This window comes from Schistocerca piceifrons, chromosome 7 (assembly GCF_021461385.2).
Source record: "Schistocerca piceifrons isolate TAMUIC-IGC-003096 chromosome 7, iqSchPice1.1, whole genome shotgun sequence".
NCBI classification, from domain to species: Eukaryota; Metazoa; Arthropoda; class Insecta; order Orthoptera; family Acrididae; genus Schistocerca; species Schistocerca piceifrons.
Genome location: NC_060144.1, coordinates 386,861,538 through 386,886,427, shown reverse-complemented (window position 1 = coordinate 386,886,427; position 24,890 = coordinate 386,861,538). Strand labels below are relative to the sequence as shown.

Genomic DNA, 24,890 nt, shown 5'->3' with positions numbered 1-24,890 from the left:
AAGAAAGCTCACTATTAACTTCAGTCACTAAATTAACTTTCGATTTTCCGGTTTTATTAATTCTTTTGCTAAATTAAGTCAGAGTGTAGCGAAATTTATTACTTCTGACAAACTTTCAGTTTTCACACTACACGTGTCAACCTTCAGTTGCCACGCTTCTAGTGCTAATTATATGTGTAATTACCTTTCTTTTTCAGTTACTATAGTAATTGTCCTTAGGACTGGCGACCGTGATTTCCCCCAAATCACAAATATCTAATTACCGCTAGTTAATTGTTAACGTAACGGCCGCACATTTACTTTCTTTATTAACTTTACCCCTTTTCAAAATTAATTTCCACCAGTTTCATTTGCATTTTTCCTTTCATTTAGATGTAACCCTTTCCTCCCTCTTTACCGACAGATTAACTTCGGTGACGATTGCTTTTCCCAAAGTTCCATTAGGTATACGCGGTTTAATTTTTCACTGTCATTAAGGTCGATAAGTGAGGGGGAGGTTACATGGCAACGATATCTATCCCTTACATAGGCAATATAAGTTACGAATTGGGGCGTTTACTCAGAGCCCATAATTTCAGAGTCGCCTATTCTGCTAATAATAGTTTACATAGGAATTTAATCCACTCCTTGCACAATAAGAGCGATAAACTTTCCCAATCAGGAGTATATAAAATTACATGCGAGGATTGTCCAAAATTTTACATCGGACAAACGGGACGAGCTCTGGGTCTCAGGTATAAAGAGCATATTCCTACTAGAAGCGGTGACGGTACTAAGGGCTCTACTTATGCGGAACACCTTGTGCAAACGGGTCATGGGCCGAGCCCTCCACTTAATATCGAGTTACTTCATGCCGAGGTTAAGGGCTTAAAACTGGATGTTTTGGAAGAAATTACCTTTACGATGAAGGTGATTTTAGCCCGTTGAACACCTCACGTTTTATCCCTATATCTCTATTACCCCGACGTCTTTAGATTTCGTCCCCTCAGCCACCCCCCTCCCCCCCGCCCCTCCCCACAGGCTAACTATTGGCTTTAGGAATAGTTTTTAAGAGTTCCTCCTGTTGTCATAGGTAGCTTCATATATGTTTCTTTCCTAGCATAAGCAACCATGTGCGGTTATTTTTAAGCTTCATATCCTATTTAGCTCGTTACTTATTCTATCCATTCTATTTTTTGCTATACGTTGATCCACGGCTGGGAATATAAGGGCTATTTAGCCAAGACCCATGTATATACTTTCACGTATTCGTATACGCATGCACATTCAAGTAACGTCCCTTGTCTTGCGCATGTGCATAGGTAGCGGGTCGGGCGTATAAGTGAACGACCATTTGTAGCTGCAGTTTATGGCGGGTCATGGCCCATCGAACATAGGCCAGTGTGAGGTGGAGGTTACACCATTAAGTTAAGTAACGGTTTAGACTTTGTACATATGTACTGTTTGTGTTTTCCTTTTTTCGTTTATAAATGTATAGCCATGGTGTTCTTTTAATCATTGACAAAGGTCTTCTTAGGCACTTGTGTTTTTTATTGTTCTGAAGAAGGTGTAGTTATCTACGCCGAAACCTAGGTTAACACTATGTGCTTTTTTTCCCAATCGAGGCGGTTTTCTGGTTTTTAAAATGCTTAGTAACATTTGGATTATGTGTAGTGCTATGTCTGATTCTAAATTCAGGTAGTATTAGTGAAAGATGATAGGTTGGTGTTCGCAAATGATATGTTTTATCGAAAAGGATTATCATTCAATAGTGTCATTAGTGAATATTTAGATAGAACTCTAAAACACTAGAACTAGCCTCTTTACAACCAGTTAACACATGTTCAGAAGACTGACGTTCTAAAACGCCCTTTGTTTCTTTCAAGATACAGGCATTTGTCTTGCAACTCCTGAAGTAGTACTCTCCGTCATTCAGGCTTAAAAATATAGCCTTGAAAATAAGAAAGTTTATTTACAAAAGTAAATTTCTTGATGTAATTATTTGGTACATTTCATGTTATGAATATAAATAGGCAACAAATATAATGTATGTGACAGATGAAATCTAAAAATTCTCTATTAATTTGTTCTAATTATAATTTTAGGACTAGCAACAAAGTTTTCAACAATAGAATGTGAGGACAGATGTCTGGTTTCCCCTGAGGATTAGGTACGGCGGCATTCCTCTGGTCAGCAGTTCCAGCCACGCCATGTACAGAGGTGCGGACACAACTCCCTTCCGTGGAATGGGAAGCGCCCTGAAACACAGTTCGTGATCAGATGGGAGTTTGTACTTCTGAAGGTTTCCCGTCATAGGACATTCCAAATTGATTAGAGAGTTATCAGTTTCTTCTGGGAAGCTGTTTGGTTTCTATTGGAACATGCAGCATTTGCACTGATATCTTGTGAAATTACGAGGTGTTTTGAAGTTACCAAGCGCTTCCAAATATTTAAGTCGTTTTAGCAAAACACAGGTAAACAGACCTAAATTCCAGAAACGGTTGGTCACGCACACATTGACACAGTGTTGAATTCTATAAATAACATAAAAAACTAATTACATATACTGGAATGATGATAGGGTAATGAGTTGACATAAATCGTAGTACTGTAATAAACTTAGCGATCTGGAAATGGGATTGAAGTTGTTAGAAGTAGTAACTCACATTACAACAAAAGTTGATGAGATGGAATATTCCAACAGCAGTTCTCTCAGCCTCATATGTCTGTTCGTTTTTTCCTTCAGAGCGAACAGCTCAGAATCTGTTATGTAAATCCCTTGATTGGCTGCAACAGATATACGTTACATTTACATTAGTCATAAAAATTAAATGCTTTCAGTGCTTTCAACACCATTGAGGTAATACCAACTAAGATTACATGGAAAAAGTTACAAATAAATCGTGTCAATCACACGAGTACTAGACCTTTGTCACCAGCAGGGGATGATGTTGTACCTAGGAAATAGTGTACCTTGGAGCGCATGTTACTTTTTGGTCGGTACTTCCGTCTAGTGCCTGATTTTGTAAATATGTGAAGGAATGTGCACTAGAGACCGCCAGAAGCAGGTTCCAACATTTTCTACAATTTTTGTAGTTGTTAGACATGACGTGTTTTGTGCAGAAATTATAAATACGAATGACGTTCAATAAGCAATGCTCAAATTTTTTTCTCGGCCAGTTTCGATTGAAAAAATGCGGACTTTATTGTGGGCAGTCGTGGAATATTACCGCTTCAGCCCGTATAGTTTCATGAAGTTTCGACTGGTGACGGCGCCATACGTAGCCTTCAAAATGACGTCTGTGACGAAGGGGCGTTACAAGCAGGAGCTGTCATTGAGTATCTTTCGTTGGAAAAGCTGAGTATCGCAGATATTCATAGATGCTACGAAGACCTGACAGTGAACAAAAGCATGATGCGAAGTTGGGCGAGACGTCTGCTACCATCGCAACATGATCGCGCAAACCTGTCCGATATCCCTCGTGCCGGCCAGAGGCACATATCTGTGACTCTTGAAATGTTGGAACGAGTGGATACTCTCATTCGAGGTGGTCGGCGGATCGCATTCAAACACCTCCCTGCTCACCTGGGCCTCTCTGTCGGGAGTGCTGACACACTCGTTGGTTCCGACGTCGACCAATAGAGTGGGGCCATGCGAGTAAATAGGCCTTCCCAGTAAGGTGGCGTAAGGCCATCGCATTGAAAGGAGAGCTTGTTGAAAAATGAAGTTTTGTAGCCAAAAGAGTGGAGTATAATACCGTTTATTAGAACCCTGAATAAAACCAATCTACTTTCAGAAAAAAATATGTAACATTATTTATTGACAGCCCTCGTATTACGACCTCAACTTGTTTAGGTATTATGTTATATGTTGATGCTGTTTGGAATATGTTGTTAATTCTTCAGTTACATGTTTTTGTGGCAAGTAAAATTTAACATATTTTTAAAACTAATTATATAACCTGTGGACAGTTAAACCATACTTCGTTAGTGAATACTGTCTTGTACCTTGAAACGAAAGGTGACCTTTTGACAAAGAGCATGTGATATTAGCAAAGCAGCTGAGTTTTATTAATGTCTTAATGATTTAACGTGCCTTGAAAACAGGAATTTGTAGTGGTCGTCAGCAGCTCCTATTTCAAAACGTGTTTAATTTGTAACAGGTTTCTGATAATACTTCTGCTTGATGTTATTTCATGTACTGGTCATTGGTGTATAGTAGAGTAATAATGTAACACATAGGCTATCAAGTACAGAATTGACAAGATTTTCTCGCTTGCAGCGCTTTTAAATTACAATAGAACACTTGTTCCTGGGTAATTGACCATGTTGTAACTTGGAACATGTTTTCACATTTGAAAAACTTTACTTTTTAGTTTTAGAAAAACACTGCATTACATAAAAAGTGAATGTCATCATTTAAAAATGGAATAAGAAGGTGTATTATTTATAAAATTAAGTTTGAAATGTGTTCTACGATTATTTTTAACTGATTCGGAAAGTTTTTAGACACCTATTCAACTTGCAGTAACTACTGTAAATAGGAGAGCATAAGATGAAATAGAGAACATGCTTGTACAAATAAATTAAAAGGAAAATTCTTACCCAAAAAGGAAAAACATCCACTTAAGTGCAGATGTGATTGGTTACGAATTTTAACTATTAAAATAACTTGCATTTCACAGCTGTACTCGGTACGAAAACAAAATGTACCCTAACTCGCAGACTTTCTTCAACAATCCATAAGGATTTTTGGGGTGCATGAATTGATCTTCAAATATTTTTATAATATCATGTTCAATTAGTGAAATCGAACTTTTATTGTAGCTGTTGTTACAGGAATTTTGTTGTACTGCGGAAACATACAATTTCAATGAAATAATAACAGATATTCTTATTTGGTTGACTGTACAGTTTAATAAGTTACATTTTACTCTGCCAATTTGTACGACATATTGTACTGATGACCTATAAGATATGTAGTATAATATTTATTTAAATATGATTACATGTTAAATAATGACATGTCACTTTGCATAATAGTAAATAAGGGAACTGTGTAAGTCAATGGTTCCCACATTGGGGATAGTTACGATCTGAGGGGTAAAACATAGTTTTCTGAGGGGTCAAAACAAAAGGGTTCGATTTTGTTTCGATTACGAAACAACGTTATTTTTAAAAGAACATTACTATTATCAATATCTTATAAGACTAATGACTATTACATAAATTGCCAATAATTTTTTTTACAAATTCGAGGATTAACGCGTGACACAATGTGGTGGAGTTACAGTTTGTGAAACGAATGCGTGAACAACACCTTCCTCACATTGTTCTACCGGTACACACATACTTTGTATTTTTTACGATGTATCGATAGCAGTAAAATTGGGACATATACGTCACATATACTAAAATTGTTCTTGAAAATGTGTTCTCCAACTTCCTGCAATCGACCAGAAATTTCTTCATTATTCGCTTCACAGCAGATAAATGACATTGACAGCGCAATACCATAGTACCTATGTAATGGCTGCTGCATTGCTGTCTGGCCTACGCAGTAGTATTATTATTAGTGGCAGTGGTGAGACACAAACACTGACGGCCTGAAGGCTTTCAGTTCAGAAGTAAGGAGACCCGAAATCAAGGGATTTACAAATGTAACGCACAGTGCACACTTTTAACGTGGTTGATTTAAATGTGAGTACAAGGTGTTAATAAGCATCTGTAGCTAGGAAGAGGACTAATGTAGAGGAATCAGGTTATGTAACAAGTGTCTACCATCAATGTGGATAGTTAACTTTCTTTCCTGAGAAAAAGTTGCAGGTAGCACACAAAAAGCACCGAGACTTGCTTCGCTACTCTGTAAACACAGGTTGTTCGAAATAAGCAGTAGTCATTGTCTCATTAGTACAGGTTTTAATAAAAAAATCTAAAAAACTAAATACTCTGTCACTCAATTTTTTCAGTTTACAAGTAAAAGTGTTCAAAGAAAATTCTTTTTAATTCTAAAGTTTACTTAGGAACTGAAGTTGATGATGGTGGGGGGAGGAGGAGGGGGGGAGTATGATGGGTTGGGGTGTACGAGCTAACACCTCATTGCATTCAGGGGTAAAGGCCTGGTGTAACTTATTGTTTTTCACGATGTAAAGAACAAATTTCATAACAACATCTTTTCATAGAATACGAGTTAACCACGGAACACTTTTTCAGATTGCTTACGAATTTAATGTTTCCGTCTGCCACATCTTTTATCATTAAGCAACTGATGAAAGACTTTGGAAGTAGCATCATTCACTCTTTTATTGCTTGACTGCCGTCTTTTCATAATAATGTAATTATTGACACCATTATTCCTCGTGACCTGTAATGCATTTTTGACTATAAATTTTATGAATATATACAGCTATAATGCCTAATTCCCTCAACGGTTCCTTCAAGATGATCGGGAGTGCACACAGCATCGTCATCATCATCAAACCATCATCCTAGGATCATCGGCTGTGAAGCCACCCATTACCTCAAATTGTCATCTATGTCAATTTATAACTTTCTTTTTAACACTGTCCTTCAATGTCCAGCTCGTTTGAATCTTTTACGAACTCGTGAGGACAGTCCCTCCGTTATAGCCCTTGGCATAGCGCACCCGTTATTCATTTCACATGGCTAACTCAGTTGATTCGGGGCTCCTGAACATATTTGTGATGCGTTGACATTCTGCCATGCCACATTTACCTCCATTTTTCCGCTATTTCCACTCTTTCCCATCTTTGATTGGACCTAGTATTCATGTGATCATCTTTCTTTCAAAGAAGTCAGGATTGTCTTTATCTGCTTTCCTGAATTCCCATATTTCTGCGCTATTGATAGCATTTGGTCTAATGATGGTGTTACATATCTCGATATTAATCTCACAGGAGATGGCGTTCGCTCCCATGTATTTGGCACGGCACATCAAAATAAATAGTTCACTTACTAATTTTGTTTCAGTGTGATACTTTGAATGACAAAAGGTAAAAGTGGCTTAAATGAATTGTTAAATAAGCTCCAGATCGTGTGTTTTTATTTAAATTTAAAACATCTGAAATAACTATACCAGATTTTAAAAAAAAATTTCTTAGTTGCTAATGGTTGGCAACTATGAATATGCAATAGATGCGTAGTAGATGTATTTTTTTGGGGAACCTGCTCATAATGATGGACTCACAGAACCATAAACTCATAGTTTATTGATCTTTTTAATTAGAATCTAGAGAGTTTCTTTAAAATGTAAGAGTAGTATCCTTTGTGTTGTGATACTGTAAAATTACAACCAGAAGCTCTTACCGTTGGAAGAGTTCTCTCCATTACTGCTGTTAATTCGGAATTTCTCGATCAGAGATTCAAATTCCAATCTTGTTTTTTCTTGTGCTTGCTGAGTGATGTTCGGTATCACGACCACATCGCTGTAGTCGATTCGGAATTTTGACAGGAGCGCAGCTAAACTGTGACAGAACATTTTAATTATAAAGTTTTTGTGTTAGAATAATAAGTGTACGTAAAATGTGTATGTTTAAGTTCTACATGCAACAGGTCATTTGCATTCAACACTTGATCAAGGAAATATAAGATCATTTTATGGATGTTTTATTATTCCCTTATTATCCGTATTACGCTAACAGGATCGTACCGACATGTCCATAGATAAATGACTTGTTTGAAGAATAACGATGGACCAGTATAAACTAGTAGTGGACTGTGAATGTTGATCAGAAGTGAAAACATACGACGTGGCCCAATAAAGCTAACAGATTCCCTAATGTTTTCAATATACATGAACATTTTATCAGATGGCGTCAGCGGCACAATCGAGTTGTTCGTGCCTCCAGAAAAGTGTCCCATCTTCGGACGATCGTAAAGAAAGACTTGGGCAAAATTTCCAGTTTCTATAACGAATGGTAGATATCTTTAAATGTGAGTAAATGAAAGACAATTCTCACAAGAAACAGAAAGAACCCGACTACTAAGAAACAGAGAATGTGAAGTAGATGACATTTCCTCTGGATTTCATGGTTACTGACATCCTTGGCAGAACCATCCATGAGAAAACTATTCCATATGATGCGCATGATATATGCAACAGGTGAAGTACCCTCAGAATTGAAGAAGAATGTTCGTGTTGTTGTAGTCTTCAGTCCAAGAAAATTGGTTTGACGCAGCTCTCCACATTACTCTATCCTGTGCGAGCCTCTTCGAATAACTACTGCGACTCACATCCATTTGAACTTGGCTTACTGAATTCGTCTCTCGGTTTGTATCATTTTAACCATTTTAATCCCCCCCCCCCAACGCACGCACACACACACACACACACACACACACACACACACACGCTTCCCTCCAATACTAAACTGAGAATTCCTCGATGTCTCAGAATGTGTCCTATCAACCGATCCCTAATTTTATTCAGTACTTTCTCATTAGTTACGGGATATACAAATCTAATCTTCAGTCCTCTATTGCACGATATTTCAAAACCTTCCATTGTCTTCTTGTCTTAACTGCTTGTCGTACTCTTTTCACTTCCGTTCAAGGCTACACTCCCGATAAATAGCTTTAGAGAAGATTGCCTAATAATTAAATTTGCATGGAATGTTAACAAATTTCTCTGCTTCAGAAACACTTTTTTTATCATTGTCAATCTACATTTTATATCCTCTCTACCTCGGACATCATCAGTTATTTTACTGCCCATCTAGCAAAACTCATCTACTACTTTTAGTGTCTCATGTCGTAACCTAAGTCCCTCAGCAATGGTTCAAATGGCTCTGAGCACTATGGGACTTAACATCTATGGTCATCAGTCTCCTAGAACTTAGAACTACTTAAACCTAACTAACCTAAGGACATCACACACATCCATGCCCGAGGCAGGATTCGAACCTGCGACCGTATCAGTCGCGCGGCTCCAGACTGAGCGACTAGAACCGCTAGACCACCGCGGCCGGCAGTCCCTCAGCATCGCATTATTTAATTAGATTCATCTCATTCCGCTAGTTTTGCTTTAATGTATGTCTGTCTTACATCCGTCTTTCAAAACACTTTCCATTTCGTCCAACTGCTCTTCCGTCTTTCGTTGTCTCTGACAGCTAACGTCAAAGTTTTTGTTTCGCCTCCTTGCACTTTAATTCCTTCCCCAAATTTTTCTTTCGTTTCCTGTACTTTTTGCTTAATGTATAGATCGAAAGACTTTGGGGATAGGCTATGACACTGTCTCACTCCTTCCCAACCACTGCTTCCCTTTCACGCCCTTAGACTCTTCTTTTCCTCACTGTATTTCACCCTCGCTCCTTTCGTAACTTCCAAGAATGCATTCCGCTCAACATTATCAAAAGCTTTCTCTAAGTCTACAAATGCTGTAAACATAGGTTTGCCTAAGATAAGTCGTAGTATCAGTATTGCCTCGTGCGTTTCTACTTTGCTCTCTAACTCTAACCGATATTCCCCAAGATCGGCTTCTACCGGTTATAATTCCATTCTTCTGTAAATAATTTGTGTTATTATTTTGCAACCGAGTCTTATTCACGTAGTGGTTGATAATATTCACACCTGTCAGCAACAGCCTTCTTCAGAATTGGAATTATTACCTTCTTCTTGAAGTCTTGGGAGTATTGCGCGCTATCACATGTGTGTTGCATACCAGATGGAATACTTTCGTCATGGCTGACTCTCTCCAGAATATCAGTTGTTCTGACAGAATGTTGACTACTTCCGAGGCCTTGTTTCTACTTAGGCCTTGCAGTGCTCTTTAAAATTCTTCTCGCAATATCATATCTGCCATTTCATCTTCACCTACTTCCTCTGTCCTTCCCATAATATTGCATTCATTTCCCTGATATAGCCCTTCTATATATTTCTTCCATCTTTCCACTTTCCCTTCTTCTTTAGTACCGAATTTCCATCTGAGCTGTTGATATTCATACAGCTGCTTCTCTTTCCTCCAAACGTCTACTTCGTTTTCTTGTAGGCGGTATCCATCTTTCCCCTAGTTACAAATACTTCTATAGATTAGCATTTGTTGTTTATCTATTCCTGCTTACCCATTTTACACTTTCTGTTGGTCTCACTGTTTAGATGTTTGGTTTCCCTTTCGTCTGTTTCATTTGCTCCACTTCTATATTTTCTCCTTTCATATATTAAATTCAGTATCTCGTGTGATATGCAAGGCTTTCTATTACGCCTTTTCAGAAAAATACAATAATTTCTATTCCAAAGAAGGCAGGTGCTGACAGACGTGAATATTACCAAATTATCAGTTTCATTAAGTCATGGTTGCGAAATACTGATTCGAATTATTTACAGAAGGTCGGAAAATTTATAGAAGCCGACGTCGAGGAAGATTAATTCGGTTTTCGGAGAAATGTAGGAACACAAGAGGTAATACTGATCCTACGACGTATCTTAGAAGATATACTGAATTAAGCCCAAAATACCCCAATACTATTTGTGGGTTAGAGTAGGCTTTTGAAAATGCTAACTGTAATATACCCTTTGAAATTCTGATGGTGACAGGTATAAAATAACGAGCGCAAAATGTTGTCTACATTGTGCAGTTACCTTCATGTTACCGCCTGTCAAAAGAACGAATAATCACCTTTTGCAACGCGGACCGCTGCGAGAAATGTAGGAAGAGAGTCACTGGGTTTCTGGAAGGTACCGACAGGAATATGGAGCCGTGCCGATTCCTGTACCGTGGCCAGCTGCTGTAGGTTTCTCGGTTGAGGATCCATGGAACAAGCAGTCTGATCGAGGTGAACCCACAGATTCTCGATTCACTTTAAATCCGGGGAGTTTGGTGGCCAGAGGACTGCGGTGAACTCATCCTAGTGCTCTTCGAACCATGCACGTACGCTGCGAACTGGGTGACAAGGTGCATTGTCGAGAAAAAAAAAACAATCAGCATGCAGGGTTGGACATAGTCCCCAAGCATAGAGGTATAGTTGTATTGATCCTTTGTACCTTGTAACTAACCTGTTTACGGGTTATTACGTTAAGGTTAGGGTCGCCACCGACTCTAACCATACAACTAAACAAAGGTTTGGCCGAGTCGGAAAATAAATTAATTTGATCACAGACCAAAAACTCATAAAAATGAATACGTCGTGATATCGCTCACAAGGGATTCGATGTAATTAATAGTATTGCCCACGCACTGTTCACGAGAATCAAACATTTAAAATAAAATAGTAAATGAATGAACACTGTGCATAAGATCAGTTCCAGCAACACACCTGAAAAGAAGACTTAATCAAATGCATTTGTTTTAAAATAAAAGAGGAAACTAATCACTGGACCTGTGCGTAAGGAAACGCGTTGGATGTGCTAACGGGAAAGCTACGAGGTGAGTGGCTTAGGTGCAAAAACGTAACCTCGGAACAGAAGAGAAAATTGTGTATGAAATCATTTATTGGTTCAAATGGCTCTGAGCACTATGGGACTTAACTTCTAAGGTCATCAGTCCCCTAGAACTTAGAACTACGAAAACCTAACCAACCTAAGGACATCACACGCATCCATGCCCGAGGGAGGATTCGAACCTGCGACCGTAGCAAAATCATTTATTCCTAAGACATGGATGTTAGGCATGTACACAATTCCTGATAACATTAATTCCTAAAACATTAAAGAAAAGCATCAATACGTTCACCGTTATAATCTACACCTAAAATCATTGGTGTGAATCATTCATACAACTGCTGTTGCCTGATAACTGATTGCAATAACTCGTGAAACGGTACACGTTTCGCAGTACACCCGCGTGAGCACGTGGTTTGTGGAGACGCAATTTCTAGGTATCGTGGCCAAGTTGCAACAATATCACATCACACAATTATGAACAGTTAACATTCTTTAAAACAAACAAGAGATTGGACAGTTAGTGATGACGGTAGCCCAACAAACTCTTATGTTCAACCGCGTGGTTGGCTCCCCACCGACGAAAGATATATAAAGCAAGGAAAATTTACGAGAAGGCAAAGCTATTGATATTCAGGAAAATAAACGCTTATACAGGCACAGCTGAAGGCAAACAGACATTCATACAGGAGCGAGTGCTAAGTTCTTAACGACACCTTTGTGTGGCGCTCTTCCGGCGGATCCAAGTCTGCTATAGAAATTTTCTAAAAGAAAAATGTGCCAAAGTTTTGCATTTCTTGCTGCGACAAGGCAAAGCAACCTTTCAGAGTTGAAAAGCGAGACCAAAAGCTAACAGCTCTCCCCTCGCCAAGTAACAACGCTCCACGCGGTCAGTCTAACTCACCCTTCTTCGACTGGAGCACAACTGTGGACGCTTCCCGTACCGGCGGCAGACTGCCTCCCTTTTTCTTCTTCAGCCTCTTCCACGTTCCGCGTGGCCCGGAAGACCCAAAGATGCCATTTCCGCCACCAACCTAACGCAGGTGGATTTCTCACAAGTAGCGCAAACCTCTTTGCCTACTTGACCACTACGAGAGTTGGCTATTCTGTACAACTGCTGCTGAATCTGTACGACTATCGCAGACTTTCTGCAGCAGACTACGCCACCGTCTAGCAACGTGACACATAACCACATTCATTCAATCACACCACTATGAGAGTTATGAGAAAAGATAAACAAGGAAAAGAAAGAGAAATGCTAGTGAAAATAGGCTAACGGACTAATGAAAGGTGGCTACAGGACCCTTTCAACCTTCCAGAATTAGGAGATCACCCAAAGAATGCCACGATAACATTCCCCAGACTAAAATGTATGCAGGGTGTTTCCTTTCAGAAGTTTCACGCCGTACACGCAAGCGCTAATCTCTACGACGGAATATAACGTATGTTTCATCTGAAAAGGTCACTTGTTGCCACTCAGTGGACGTTGACTTGCGGTATTTAGGTGCAATCTCCATCCTGCGCCTCTGATTGACGGTAGTCAGCATGGGTGCATGAACCAATCGCCTGCTGCGGACGCCCTTTCGCAACAACGTTAGCTGAACGATTCTTGAGAGACACTGTTGGTAGCCCTTGTTTTATCTGGGCGGTCAGTTGCTATTCGCCCGTACCCCATCTCCGCAGCCGTCGTTCAGCTTTGTTATTTATGATCGCGGTGGTATATCACAGTTGTCACAGCGCCGGTTGTGGGTAGAGCCATTTTGCCGTGCGCGATTTACTTTAACCACGGCAGCACGCGAACTATTTATAAACTTAGCTGTTTCGGAAATGCTTTCACCCTTGGCTCGAAAGCAAATGACCACGCAGTTCCGCCGGCTGTAGTGGCAGAGCGGTTCTAGGCGCTACAGTTTGGAAACGCGCGACCGCTACGGTCGCAGGTTCGAATCCTGCCTCGGGCATGGATGTGTGTGATGTCCTTAGGTTGCTTAGCTTTAAGTAGTTCTAAGTTCTAGGGGACTGATGGCCTTAGAAGTTAAGTCCCATAGTGCTCAGAGCCATTTTGAACCACGCAGTTCCGCATCATGCCATCGACTGCAATGTTTTCCGCGTCCACTGCTAATGCTCCTACGAGTCGTCTGTGAGTGATTATTGACGTAAAACATAGGAGATGCTCATTAAGATAATAATGAGCGTTCTTTAACGCCACTGCGGCGACTTGCGAGTGAATGAGGATGCAATGATGATGAAAGACACACAACACCCAGTCATCTCGAGGGAGAGAAAATCACCGACCCCGCCGGGAATCGAACCCGGGACCCCGTGCGCGGGAAGAGAGAACGCTACCGCAAGACCTCACATTAAGATGACTGGGCCGAGCATAGCTTGTATAGAAATCAGACAGCAGTTATATGAGTCTAGGGATAAGAAAGTGAAAGAAACTGGCCAGGTGCGAGTAGGGTACACACACTGAGGGTTGCGTACAAACTTAATTATGTATACAAAGAGTTCATACATTCGTGGAATCGATAAATGGTTCAAATGGCTCTAAGCACTATGGGACTTAACATCTGAGGTCATCAGTCCCCTAGACTTAGAACTACTTAAACCTAACTAACCTAAGGACATCACACACATCCACGCCCAAGGCAGGATTCGAACATGCGACCGTAGCAACAGCGCGGTTCCGGATTGAAGCGCCAAGAACCGCTCGGCCACAGCGGCCGGCCGTGGAATCGAGAATCTCGATCATTTTGCCTGTTACCGGTACTGATACTGGCAAGATATCGGTCCCAAGATTCCAAGATTTTCGAGAATGTTTTAATTTTAGTAATATAAATGTTGTTGACTCGAATACTCTCTTTCCAATTCTGAAGGTGGCAGGGGTCAAATACAGGGAAAGAAAAGCTATTTACAATTTGTACAGAAACCAGGTGGCAGTCATAAGAGCCGAAGGGCATGAAAGGGAAGCAGTGGTTGGGAAGGGAGTAAGAAAGGCTTGTAGCCTATCCTCCGATGTTATTCAGTCTGTATATTGAGCAAGTAGTAAAGGAAACAAAAGAAAAATTTGGAGTAGGAATTAAAATACATGGAGAAGAAATGAGAATTTTCAGGTTTGTCGATGACATTGTAATTCTGTCAGAGGCAGCAAAGGATCTGGAAGAGTAGTTGAACGGAATGGACAGTGTCTTGAAAGGAGGATATAAGATGAACATCCAAAAACCAAACGAGGTTAATGGAATGTAGTCGAATTAAATGAGGCGATGATGAGAGAATTAGATTAGGAAATGAGACACTTAAAGTAGAAAATCAGTTTTGCTATTTGGGGAGCAAAATAACTGATGATGGTCGAAGTAGAGAGGATATAGAGTGTAGACTGGCAATGGCAAGGAAAGAGTTTCTGAAGAAAAGAAATTTGTTGACATCAAGTACAGAATTAAGTATCAGGAAGTCTTTTCTGAAACTATTTGTATGGAGTGTAACCATGAATGGAAGTGAAGCATGGACGACAAATAGCTCAGACAAGAAGATGATAGAAGCTTTGGAAATGTGGTGCCACAGAAGAATGCTGAAGAATAGATAGGTAGATCACGTAACTAATGAGGAAGTACTGAATAGAATTGGGAAGAAGAGGAATTTGTAGCACAACTTGACTACAAGAAAGGATTGGTTCGTGGGACACGTTCTGAGGCATCAAGGAATCACCAATTTAGTACTGGAGGGCAGTGTCGAGGGTAAAAATCGTAGAGGGAAACCAAGAAATGAATACACTAAGCAGATACAGAAGGACGTAGGTTGCAGTGGTTACTTGGAGATGAAGAAGTTTGCACAGGATAGAGTAGCATGGAGAGCTTTATCAAACCAGTCTCTGGACTGAAGGCAACAACAACAACAACAACAATATAAATGTGCCATAAAGTCATGAAGGAAGCAGGCGACCATTATTATAATAACCAGTAGTTCAGAATTCAGGCTGACTGACGCGTTACGGCAACAGTCAGACATCAGACGATGAATGACTTTATTGCTCATACGACGCGTTTCGGAATTTATCCATCATCAGATATCAACGTGCGATTGCTGCACGTGCAGTAATCGCTCTTGGATATCTGATGATGGATAGAGTCCGAAACGCGTCATATGAGCAATAAAGTCATTCCTTGCCAGATGTTTGACTTTTACCGTTGCGGAACTATTGATTGTTTTAGTTTCAAGTTTGACGTTGCAGAACAAATGACAAAAGAAATATTTTTTCGTTTAATATAATTACAAATTAATAATTTTCGGATTTTTTTCCTTTACTTGTACTGTGAAACATTGCTTCTTGCCAAATTTCATGATTCTGTATCAACAGGAACTACCCTATAGATTTTGACTGAATTTGCGAGTATTCTTATAAGTGACACAAGCGGTCGTGTCTTTCGACTGCATTGTCTTACAAGCTTCAATGTTTTAATTACTTTTGAATACATTATGGGAGTGGCAGTGATCAATGTATTACAAATATTTACTATTAAAGACTGTTTTTAATAGTAAATATTTTCAAAGTTTTACTCTGCCAAGGGACAATAGATCTTAGCATGTGACTTAAATTTCAACTCAATGCGTCTACCCATTGCTGAGGGAAAAGACTATTAACAGTCGGCCAGGCAGATAGATAACAAAGCGATCCTATAGGGTTTCCGTTTTTATCTGTTGAGATACGTAACCTTAAAATTTCCAGATAAGGAAATGAGACAGTGGTATAGCCTCTCTAGACGTCACTCCATCTGGATATGAAGCAAACAGGAAAGCAAATCAAGGAAAATTTGGGTAGGGGATTCAAGTTCAGAAAAACGCTGAAGATTAGATTAGATGGGTAGATAGAATAAGTAATGAAGAGGTATAGAACCTAACTGGGGAAAAAAAGATTGTGGCACAACTTGAGTAAAAGTAGGACACATCCTTAGGCATCGAGGTGTCGTCAATTTGGCAATGGAATTAAGCATTTTGGGGGGGGGGGGGGGGCGGCTGGAGAGCTAAAAACTATAGAGGGAAAGCAAGGCATGACTACAATAAGCAGGGTGAAATAGATGTACGCTGTAGGAGATATATAGAGATAAAAAGCAACGGAAAGCACTGTCGTTCTGGCCACAGACGGGCCAGTTTAGACTAAGCGACTGCCATGTCATCCCGTGCCAATGGCATCATTTGGATGCGGTGTGGGTTGGTGGGGATCAGCACACAGCTCTCCCGGCCGTTGCCTGTTCAGTAGACATGGTACCGATACTGCTCACTGATGTTGCTCGAAGACTGGCATCACGAGGGTGAGTGTACCACCGTCCCAATCCTTCCAACAAGGAAAAACCCCTGGAAGTACCGGGAATCGATCCTGGTCCTACGCATGGCACTCAGCCACACTTACCAGAGGTGCAACAAACCAATCTTCGGACTGTACATCACAGCACGATATGCTAAGAAACGGCATGAATGGAACGAATGTCCAAAATTAGTAGTAAGGGAGGCGAATGGAAGACTTAGATTTGCTGGGAGAGTTCTGGGAAGAGTGCAATTCATCTGTAAAGCAAACGGGATAGAAGGCGCAAGTGCGACCAATTCTGAAGGACTGTTCACACCTTTGGAGTTGGTATCAAGTAGGCATAATAGCAGAAATCTGCTGAGCTACCAGTTAGGTGTAGCCCATAGAAAAGTGTAATAGAGATACTAGGGGTAGCTTTCACGGTAATCTATTGAGGAATAATGATGTTGATCTCGCGAGGTATTGTCGGGTAAACTCGAGAACCTGCATTGGATAAATATTGTGCAAAAATCCTCTTGCCATTACAATACAGGGTGTAAAAAGGGAACCACTGCTCAGAATGTCGTCAAATTTGACCAACATATTATTCACGCATGTCATAAGAAAAAAAAACGAAAATTTGACCAGCAGATGGCGCTGGAAACGCCAGAATATGCACACCAATAGATGCGCGGCACACGGTTGTTCCTCATTTTGCGTCCAAGGCACCTAACATGACTCCATGAAGATAACGCGCTGCTGGTAAAGCTCTTTTACAAGTACGGTGACGGTGTACCAGTAGGCCTGCGTAAGTTCCAGAGACTCAACACTATGGAAGAAAGGCATGAGTCTGATATCTGCTAAGGGTCTGGAGAAAATGGTTACAAAATTCGAAAAAAAAACAGGTTCTTTTGAAGTGCATTTTGGCAGTGGAAGCAAAGCAGTTGATCCGACGTCTGTCGAAGATGTGGCCACAGCACTGTATGAGGGGTCGAGCGGTGCTGTGGAAACATGCAGTGTATAGGGAACTGCCCGAACGTTGGAGATGCCCGCAAGCACGGTGCATAAAATCCTACGAAACATCCTGCATTGCTATCCGTACAGAATCTCCCATGTTCAGGAGTTGCTTTCCGCCGACCTGCCTGCAAGACAAACGTTCGCTCTGGAATTTCTTGTTCGCGTGAAAGTGGACAATTAATGGCCATGGAACATTCTTTGGACAGAGGAAGCCCATTTCCATCTCCAAGGACATGTAATACGCAGAACTGTAGAACATGGGCAACGGAGAATCCGCACGTTCGTCAACTTCATCAACCGGCTATATTTCATTCTGCAAAGAGGACTGTGTAGTGCGGATGGACAACATCGTTTGCAGCAGGGCCGTATTTTTTCGAGGAGATGAGTCCTGCAGACCCTTTTACGTGTAGTGTCAGTGGTAAACGCTGTAAGAGTCTTTTACGCACCAAGAATTCCACCGTTCAACAGTGTGCATGTGTGGATAGTATCGTTTTTATAAAAGATGGTGCCCCTCCGCACATTGCATAGCCAGTGAAGCGGCTGTTGGAGAGGCATTTCGGAAATGCTAGAATTATCAACCATCATTTCTCTACTCTTTGTCCACCTGATCTTAATCTGTGTGACTTTTGCCTATGGGGTTATCTGAAAGATGTGTTCAGTGCTGCAATTACGAACGTAGTTGAATTGAAAGCATGTATTGCGCAACGCGTTCTGAAAGTGACCCCCGAGACACTCCAATGTGTAGTGAAACGTGCTGTTTTTTTTTTCAGCTTTTGGCAGAAAACGATGGACAGCATACTGAACATGTCTTGCGCCAGTCTCAAGACAGTTAGAAACCGATATCATTTCGCTTTTTATGCGATTTTTGGTTTCTGGACAGAAAACCAATCTCATTTTGCTTTTTATGCGGTTTTGGCTTCAGGATAGTTAAAAACCGATTTTTCCCCTCCGTTGGCGAGCGACCTTCCCGCTTACATAACGAACAGTGGCACAAATGTCGACTGCCGAATTTGTGTAGTGATGCAGTTTACCAGGACGGATGGTGTAGATTGCAACTCAAATCATAGTTGTCGTACTGCGATTCATCTGTCATTTGTCGCCGACCCGATTTACGTTAAGGCGCACAGCGTCATCTACTGGTAAAATTTTCGTTAAATTTTGTTGTTGTATGACGTTTCCCTCCGCGTCGACAATACACTGATCAAATCTGACATCATTCTTACTCGTAACATGGTTCTCTTTGAACAGTGCTTTCAAACACCCTGCATATAGCGCATAGGGACTAGGAGAATCAGATAACAGAGTTTAGGGTGCTGAAACAGTTACATAGATAGTCATTTTCCCTCGCTCAGTACGCGAATGGACTAAGATAGAAAATCGCTAGTATTAATACGAAGTACTCCCCACCACAGACTCTACAGCAATTTGCTGAGTTCATATGCAGGTGTAGACAGTAATTTATTTCACCACCAGTATTTCTTAACTGTTGCAAGTACACAATTTTAAGGGCTATCCATCAGATATCCCAACTTTATATTTCTCTCTCGCAATAACAACTAGATTAGAAATTCACTCAACGTAGTCTTAAATATTTAAAATATTTCCAGACCCCCCCCCCCCCCCCCCCCGCCCAAAAAAAAAAAAAAGAACCTGTGTCAAGTTGATAAAACGTTTGTGTCTGCCTTGAGTCTAAGCATTGATGAAAAATGAAAAGCTCACCTCGAAATAGCTACCCTGACCCATCTTAAAAGCACTACTATACATGAAAATCAGTATTCCCCATAAAAGTCAGATCAAATAATAGGATTTCATTGAATATCCGCCTCAGGGTCACTGGTATACCGTGCGGCTGTCGACAGCAAACCTTGAGAACGATGGCAATAGCAACATGTTACAATTTTTCAGGGTGGGCGTTCCCAGTCTGATACAAATCTACCAACACAAACAAAGAAAGAAGGATCCTTTATTGTATGATTATATGATAGCGGAACAAACACTGGTAGCAGTTACTTCTGTAAAATATCTGGGAGTATGCGTGCGGAACGATTTGAAGTGGGATGATCATATAAAATTAATTGTTAGTAAGGCGGGTACCAGGTTTAGATTCATTGGGAGAGTCCTTAGGAAATGTAGTCCATCAACAAAGGAGGTGGCTTACAAAACACTCGTTCGACCTATACTTGAGTTTTGCTCATCAGTGTGGGATCCGTACCAGATCGGGTTGACGGAGGAGATAGAGAAGATCCAAAGAAGAGCAGGGCGTTTCGTCACAGGGTTATTTGGTAACCGTGATAGCGTTACGGAGATGTTTAGCAAATTCAAGTGGCAGACTCTGCAAGAGAGGCGCTCTGCATCGCGGTGTAGCTTGCTCGACAGATTTCGAGAGGGTGCGTTTCTGGGTGAGGTATCGAATATATTGCTTCCCCCTACTTATACCGCCCGAGGAGATCATGAATGTAAAATTAGAGAGATTCTAGCGCACACGGAGGCTTTCAGACAGTCGTTCTTCCCGCGAACCATACGCGACTGGAACAGAAAAGGGAGGTAATGACAGTGGCACGTAAAGTGCCCTCCGCCACACACCGTTGGGTGGCTTGCGGAGTATAAATGTAGATGTAGAAAGTTGGCAAGGCACTAAACGAAACGTGTTGGCTTATTACAGGATGTTTGAAACCTACGCCACTTGTAGAACTCTACCGGCAGGCGTAGGGCCACCAGTTATTCTTTGTGAAGTAGCCGCTAATGCGAAGGGAACTAATCAGGCTTATTAGGAAAACCATCCATTAAACGAGAACTTTACAGTAGCCACAAGTATGAGGTCCAGCAGAAGTTTCATCAAGATCACCTCAGTGTTGTGAACAATAGCAGCTACATGAGGTACACAACTGTGAATTTCTCGACTTGACAATTACTCACTCAATCTGGTCACCCCTTCCGGAAACCCTCCCACCTGGGCAGGAACAGAATTGGATCATTTGGAGCTCAGTCAGCTGCCTTCGATCTGAAGTTGAAAGACCCGGAGTAACCTCCAGAAATGGCACTTTCCGTGGATACCACAACTGTCACTGCAGAGTAGAACACCTCATGGAACAGCTGCTGGTCTGACAACTATGCCCAGCATGTTGCATAGATGGAGATCTTCTGCTCGCGGCTCTGAGAGGAACTGATGTTGTAAAATTTTGGGCAGCAATAGTGTAGCTTAATAATTCTTCCTCTCTTTTGTTTTGTCAGTTACCATGTATTGTATTTGTTTACGACTCCAATAAATAACGAATAAATACTTAAGGTCTTGGTAATAATTGTAAGTGAAGAAGATTCGACGTACCGCAGAATAGCTGCAATATTGTTCTTGCACTAGCAATCCTTTATTACGATGGTAATAGCTGTGAAGCGGGACTACACACAATTTGATTATACCAATCGGTTGACAGGATAGCCTATATTCTGTGTAATTTTCTAAAGCACATGAAACAACCACTTTAAAGCCGATAGGGATGGAGTGCTGTTGTTTGTCTTTTTTCACATGAGGACCTGATAAGCGGCTAATTATAACATGGTACAGTATATTTCTTATCTCTACAGGAAAGTCTCTTAATACGCTTTTCTTGACGGCAGTATTGCAAAACACTGATAAGTAGTATAAAGACGTAATGAGAACTGCTAACTGTCGAGAAGACATTGCCACTGGTTATCTCAAGTGGATACATCTGCTGATGGGTATCGGCTGCTGATACCGAAAACGCTTTGGCGCCATATAATTTTTTCGCAAGGTTAGGGGCACTTAAGGTGATACGTGTTCCGATTATTGACTCTCCGACTTGAAAATACAAATTCATGAGATTCTATGGGAATGTGATGCGAATATGATATAAAGAGATGACAAATTTATCTTTGGTGAGTGAAGCCAGCTGGACACATTACAAGATTTTCGTGGAATACTGGTCTGCAAAGATCTGTTCTAGACGTAATATTGAGCAATACTGGTTAGTTAAGTCTGTTAATAGTTATAACAACATCAGGGAAAATCAACTGTAAAATGCTACGAGTTCTTTGTATATAAGGCCAGTGCGTCGTCTCCGCATGTTTTGTTGTATCCGGTAATGCAACATTATTCAAGCTTTAAACTACAAGGATTTTGTGCACAAATATTGCAAACTTGTCGAAGGTGGTTGATGATAATAATGAACTGTAATTGTACTGCTTCCTATTATTAACAGTGACTGAAGTCTGAAGTCGTGTAGAAATAATAAAACATAATGTACAGGTAGATTTAATATTGCATTCTTTATATATTTCGATGACAATAGAAGATTAAAATTTTTAATGAATTTAAAAAGTACTGAAGTGACAAATCAGTACAAAAATTTACTAGATGAAGAATAAATTGGTTTTCGAACGTAAAAGTTTTATTCAGAATTGAAACTTAGAACTCAAGACCATGAAGGCTTTCATAGAGGAACACATATTGCGTTCATTCATTATGAGAAATAATTTGATTGTGTAAACAGAAATATGTTTTTTTCTTTTCGTTTTCCGTCGTTCCTTAGTTACTGCAAAGTTCATTGAGGTGTGTTCTGTCTACGGCATTAACTGCCATTCATTTACTTTCATAGACAGAACACAACACCATAAATAAAAAAAAAACCTTATTGAAATTTTAGAAATGATGAAACTTGTAATCAGATCACATTCGAACGATGTGTCACTGGCACATAATTCGATGAAACTTTGACCAATAATGGAAAGAACTGCTACGATATAGTACAGAAGCTAACAGAAAGAAATACGCGATGAGATGAACAGAAATTACACTTTTATTCAAAAACATTAATTACGCTGACATTGACGATGATCCCATGGAGCTAACGACGAGACATGATTCTTAATAACGATGTGTGATCACCGAGGACGGTAATGCATTCTCTGCCATGTGTCCCAGTGCTGGTCACAAGTTTAGTAATATTTCTTGTGGTGGGTCGTTCCATTCCTCCACCAGCGCAGTTGACAATTTCTGGATGGTCTTGGAGCATGTGGACGAGCTGCATTACGTCTCCCAACGCGTCTCACACATAGTCGATGGGATTAAGTCGGGGGTACGGACAGGTCAGTCCAATGGCCGAATATCCTCTCGTTACAAGAGCTCCTCCCCGTGAGCAGTTCGATGCGGTCGCACACTGCCATCCATAAAAATGAAATCAGGGCCGAATAAATGCCTGAAAAGACGTGGAAAAAGAGTATAGTGTGATAATAACATTGAATGGTGAGCGTAGCATGTTCCAAGATCTGGAAGTCACCAGTCCCATGCAACATTATGACTTATCACACCATAGCACCTGGACTACCAAACCGATCATGTTCGACGGTGTGCTTGGGTGCATTTAGTAAATGAATCGACTTCATTTACTTCCGGTACGATGGACGCGGATCAATTATGGGCAAATTTTAAACACATTGTAAATCACGCATTTGAAAAGTATCTTCCGAAAAAGTGGGTTACGGACGGAAAAGACCCACCGTGGTTTAACAGCGCAATTCGGAGAATGCTCAGGAAGCAAAGGCAGTTGCACTCGCGGTACAATAAAGATCGGGAGAATGAGGACAGGCAAAAGTTAGAAGAGATTCGTGCTGCTGTAAAAAGAGCGATGCGTGAAGCATTCAACCACTACCACCGTCATACCTTAGCAAAAGATCTTGCTGAAAACCCAAGGAAATTCTGGTCTTACGTAAAATCGGTAAGCGGGTCGAAGGCTTCCATCCAGTCACTCACTGATCAGTCTGGCCTGGCAACGGAAGCCAGCAAAACGAAAGCTGAAATTTTAAATTTAGCATTTCAGAAATCTTTCACGCAGGAGGATCGTACAAACATACCGCCGTTTGAGTCTCGTACACATTCCCGTATGGAGGACATAGTGATAAACATCCCTGGGGTTGTGAAGCAGCTGAATGGGTTGAAAATGTATAAATCGCCAGGTCCCGATGAGATTCCAATTCGGTTTTACAGAGAGTACTCTATTGCATTGGCTCCTTACTTAGGTTGCATTTATCGCGAATCTCTTGCCCAACGTAAAGTCCCGAGCGACTGGAAAAAAGCGCAGGTGACGACTGTATATAAGAAGGGTAGAAGGACGGACCCTCAAAATTACAGACCAGTATCCTTAACATCGGTTTGTTGCAGGATTCTGGAACATATTCTCAATTCGAATATAATGAATTTCCTTGAGACAGCGAAGTTGCTGTCCATGCATCAGCACGGCTTTAGAAAGCATCGCTCCTGCGAAACGCAACTAGCCCTTTTTTCACATGATATCTTCCGAACCATGGATGAAGGGTATCAGACGGATGCCATATTCCTTGACTTCCGGAAAGCGTTTGACTCGGTGCCCCACTGCAGACTCCTAACTAAAGTACGAGCATATGGGATTGGTTCCCAAGTATGTGAATGGATCGAAGACTTCTTAAGTAATAGAACCCAGTACGTTGTCCTCGATGGTGAGTGTTCATCGGAGGTGAGGGTAGCATCTGGAGTGCCCCAAGGAAGTGTGGTAGGTCCGCTGTTGTTTTCTATCTACATAAATGATCTTTTGGATAGGGTGGGTAGCATAGTGTGGCTGTTTGCTGATGATACTGTGGTGTACGGGAAGGTGTCGTCGTTGAGTGAGTGTAGGAGGATACAAGATGACTTGGACAGGATTTGTGATTGGTGTAAAGAATGGCAGCTAACTCTAACTATAGATAAATGTAAATTAATACAGAAGAATAGGAAAAAGAATCCTGTAATGTTTGAATACTCAGTTAGTAGTGTAGCGCTTGACACAGTCACGTCGATTAAATATTTGGGCGTAACATTGCAGAGCGATATGAAGTGGGACAAGCATGTAACGGCAGTTGTGGGGAAGGCGGATTGTCGTCTTCGGTTCATTGGTAGAATTTTGGGAAGATGTGGTTCATCTGTAAAGGAGACCGCTTATAGAACACTAACACGACCTACTCTTGAGTACTGCTCGAGCGTTTTGGATTCCTATCAGGTCGGATTGAGGGAGGACATAGAAGCAATTCAGAGGCGGGCAGCTAGATTTGTTACTGGTAGGTTTGATCATCACGCGAGTGTTACGGAAATGCTTCAGGAACTCGGGTGGGAGTCTCTAGAGGAAAGGAGGCGTTCTTTTCGTGAATCACTACTGAGGAAATTTAGTGAACCAGCATTTGAGGCTGACTGTAGTACAGT

General features: G+C 40.9%; 1 protein-coding gene across 1 annotated transcript in view; it reads right to left on the bottom strand.

The window, feature by feature from the left end:
* Nucleotides 1–1,931: 1,931 nt before the first annotated feature.
* Nucleotides 1,932–24,890, bottom strand: part of LOC124805719 (bumetanide-sensitive sodium-(potassium)-chloride cotransporter-like) — a 621,615-nt gene continuing 598,656 nt past the window's right edge. The window contains exons 18-20 of the mRNA XM_047266288.1: nt 7,306–7,463; nt 2,646–2,766; nt 1,932–2,237 (exon numbers count right to left, since the gene is read on the bottom strand). Of these exons, the coding sequence (XP_047122244.1) occupies nt 2,102–2,237; nt 2,646–2,766; nt 7,306–7,463 (415 nt within the window). The 3' untranslated portion in view covers nt 1,932–2,101. The remainder of the gene's footprint in view (nt 2,238–2,645; nt 2,767–7,305; nt 7,464–24,890) is intronic.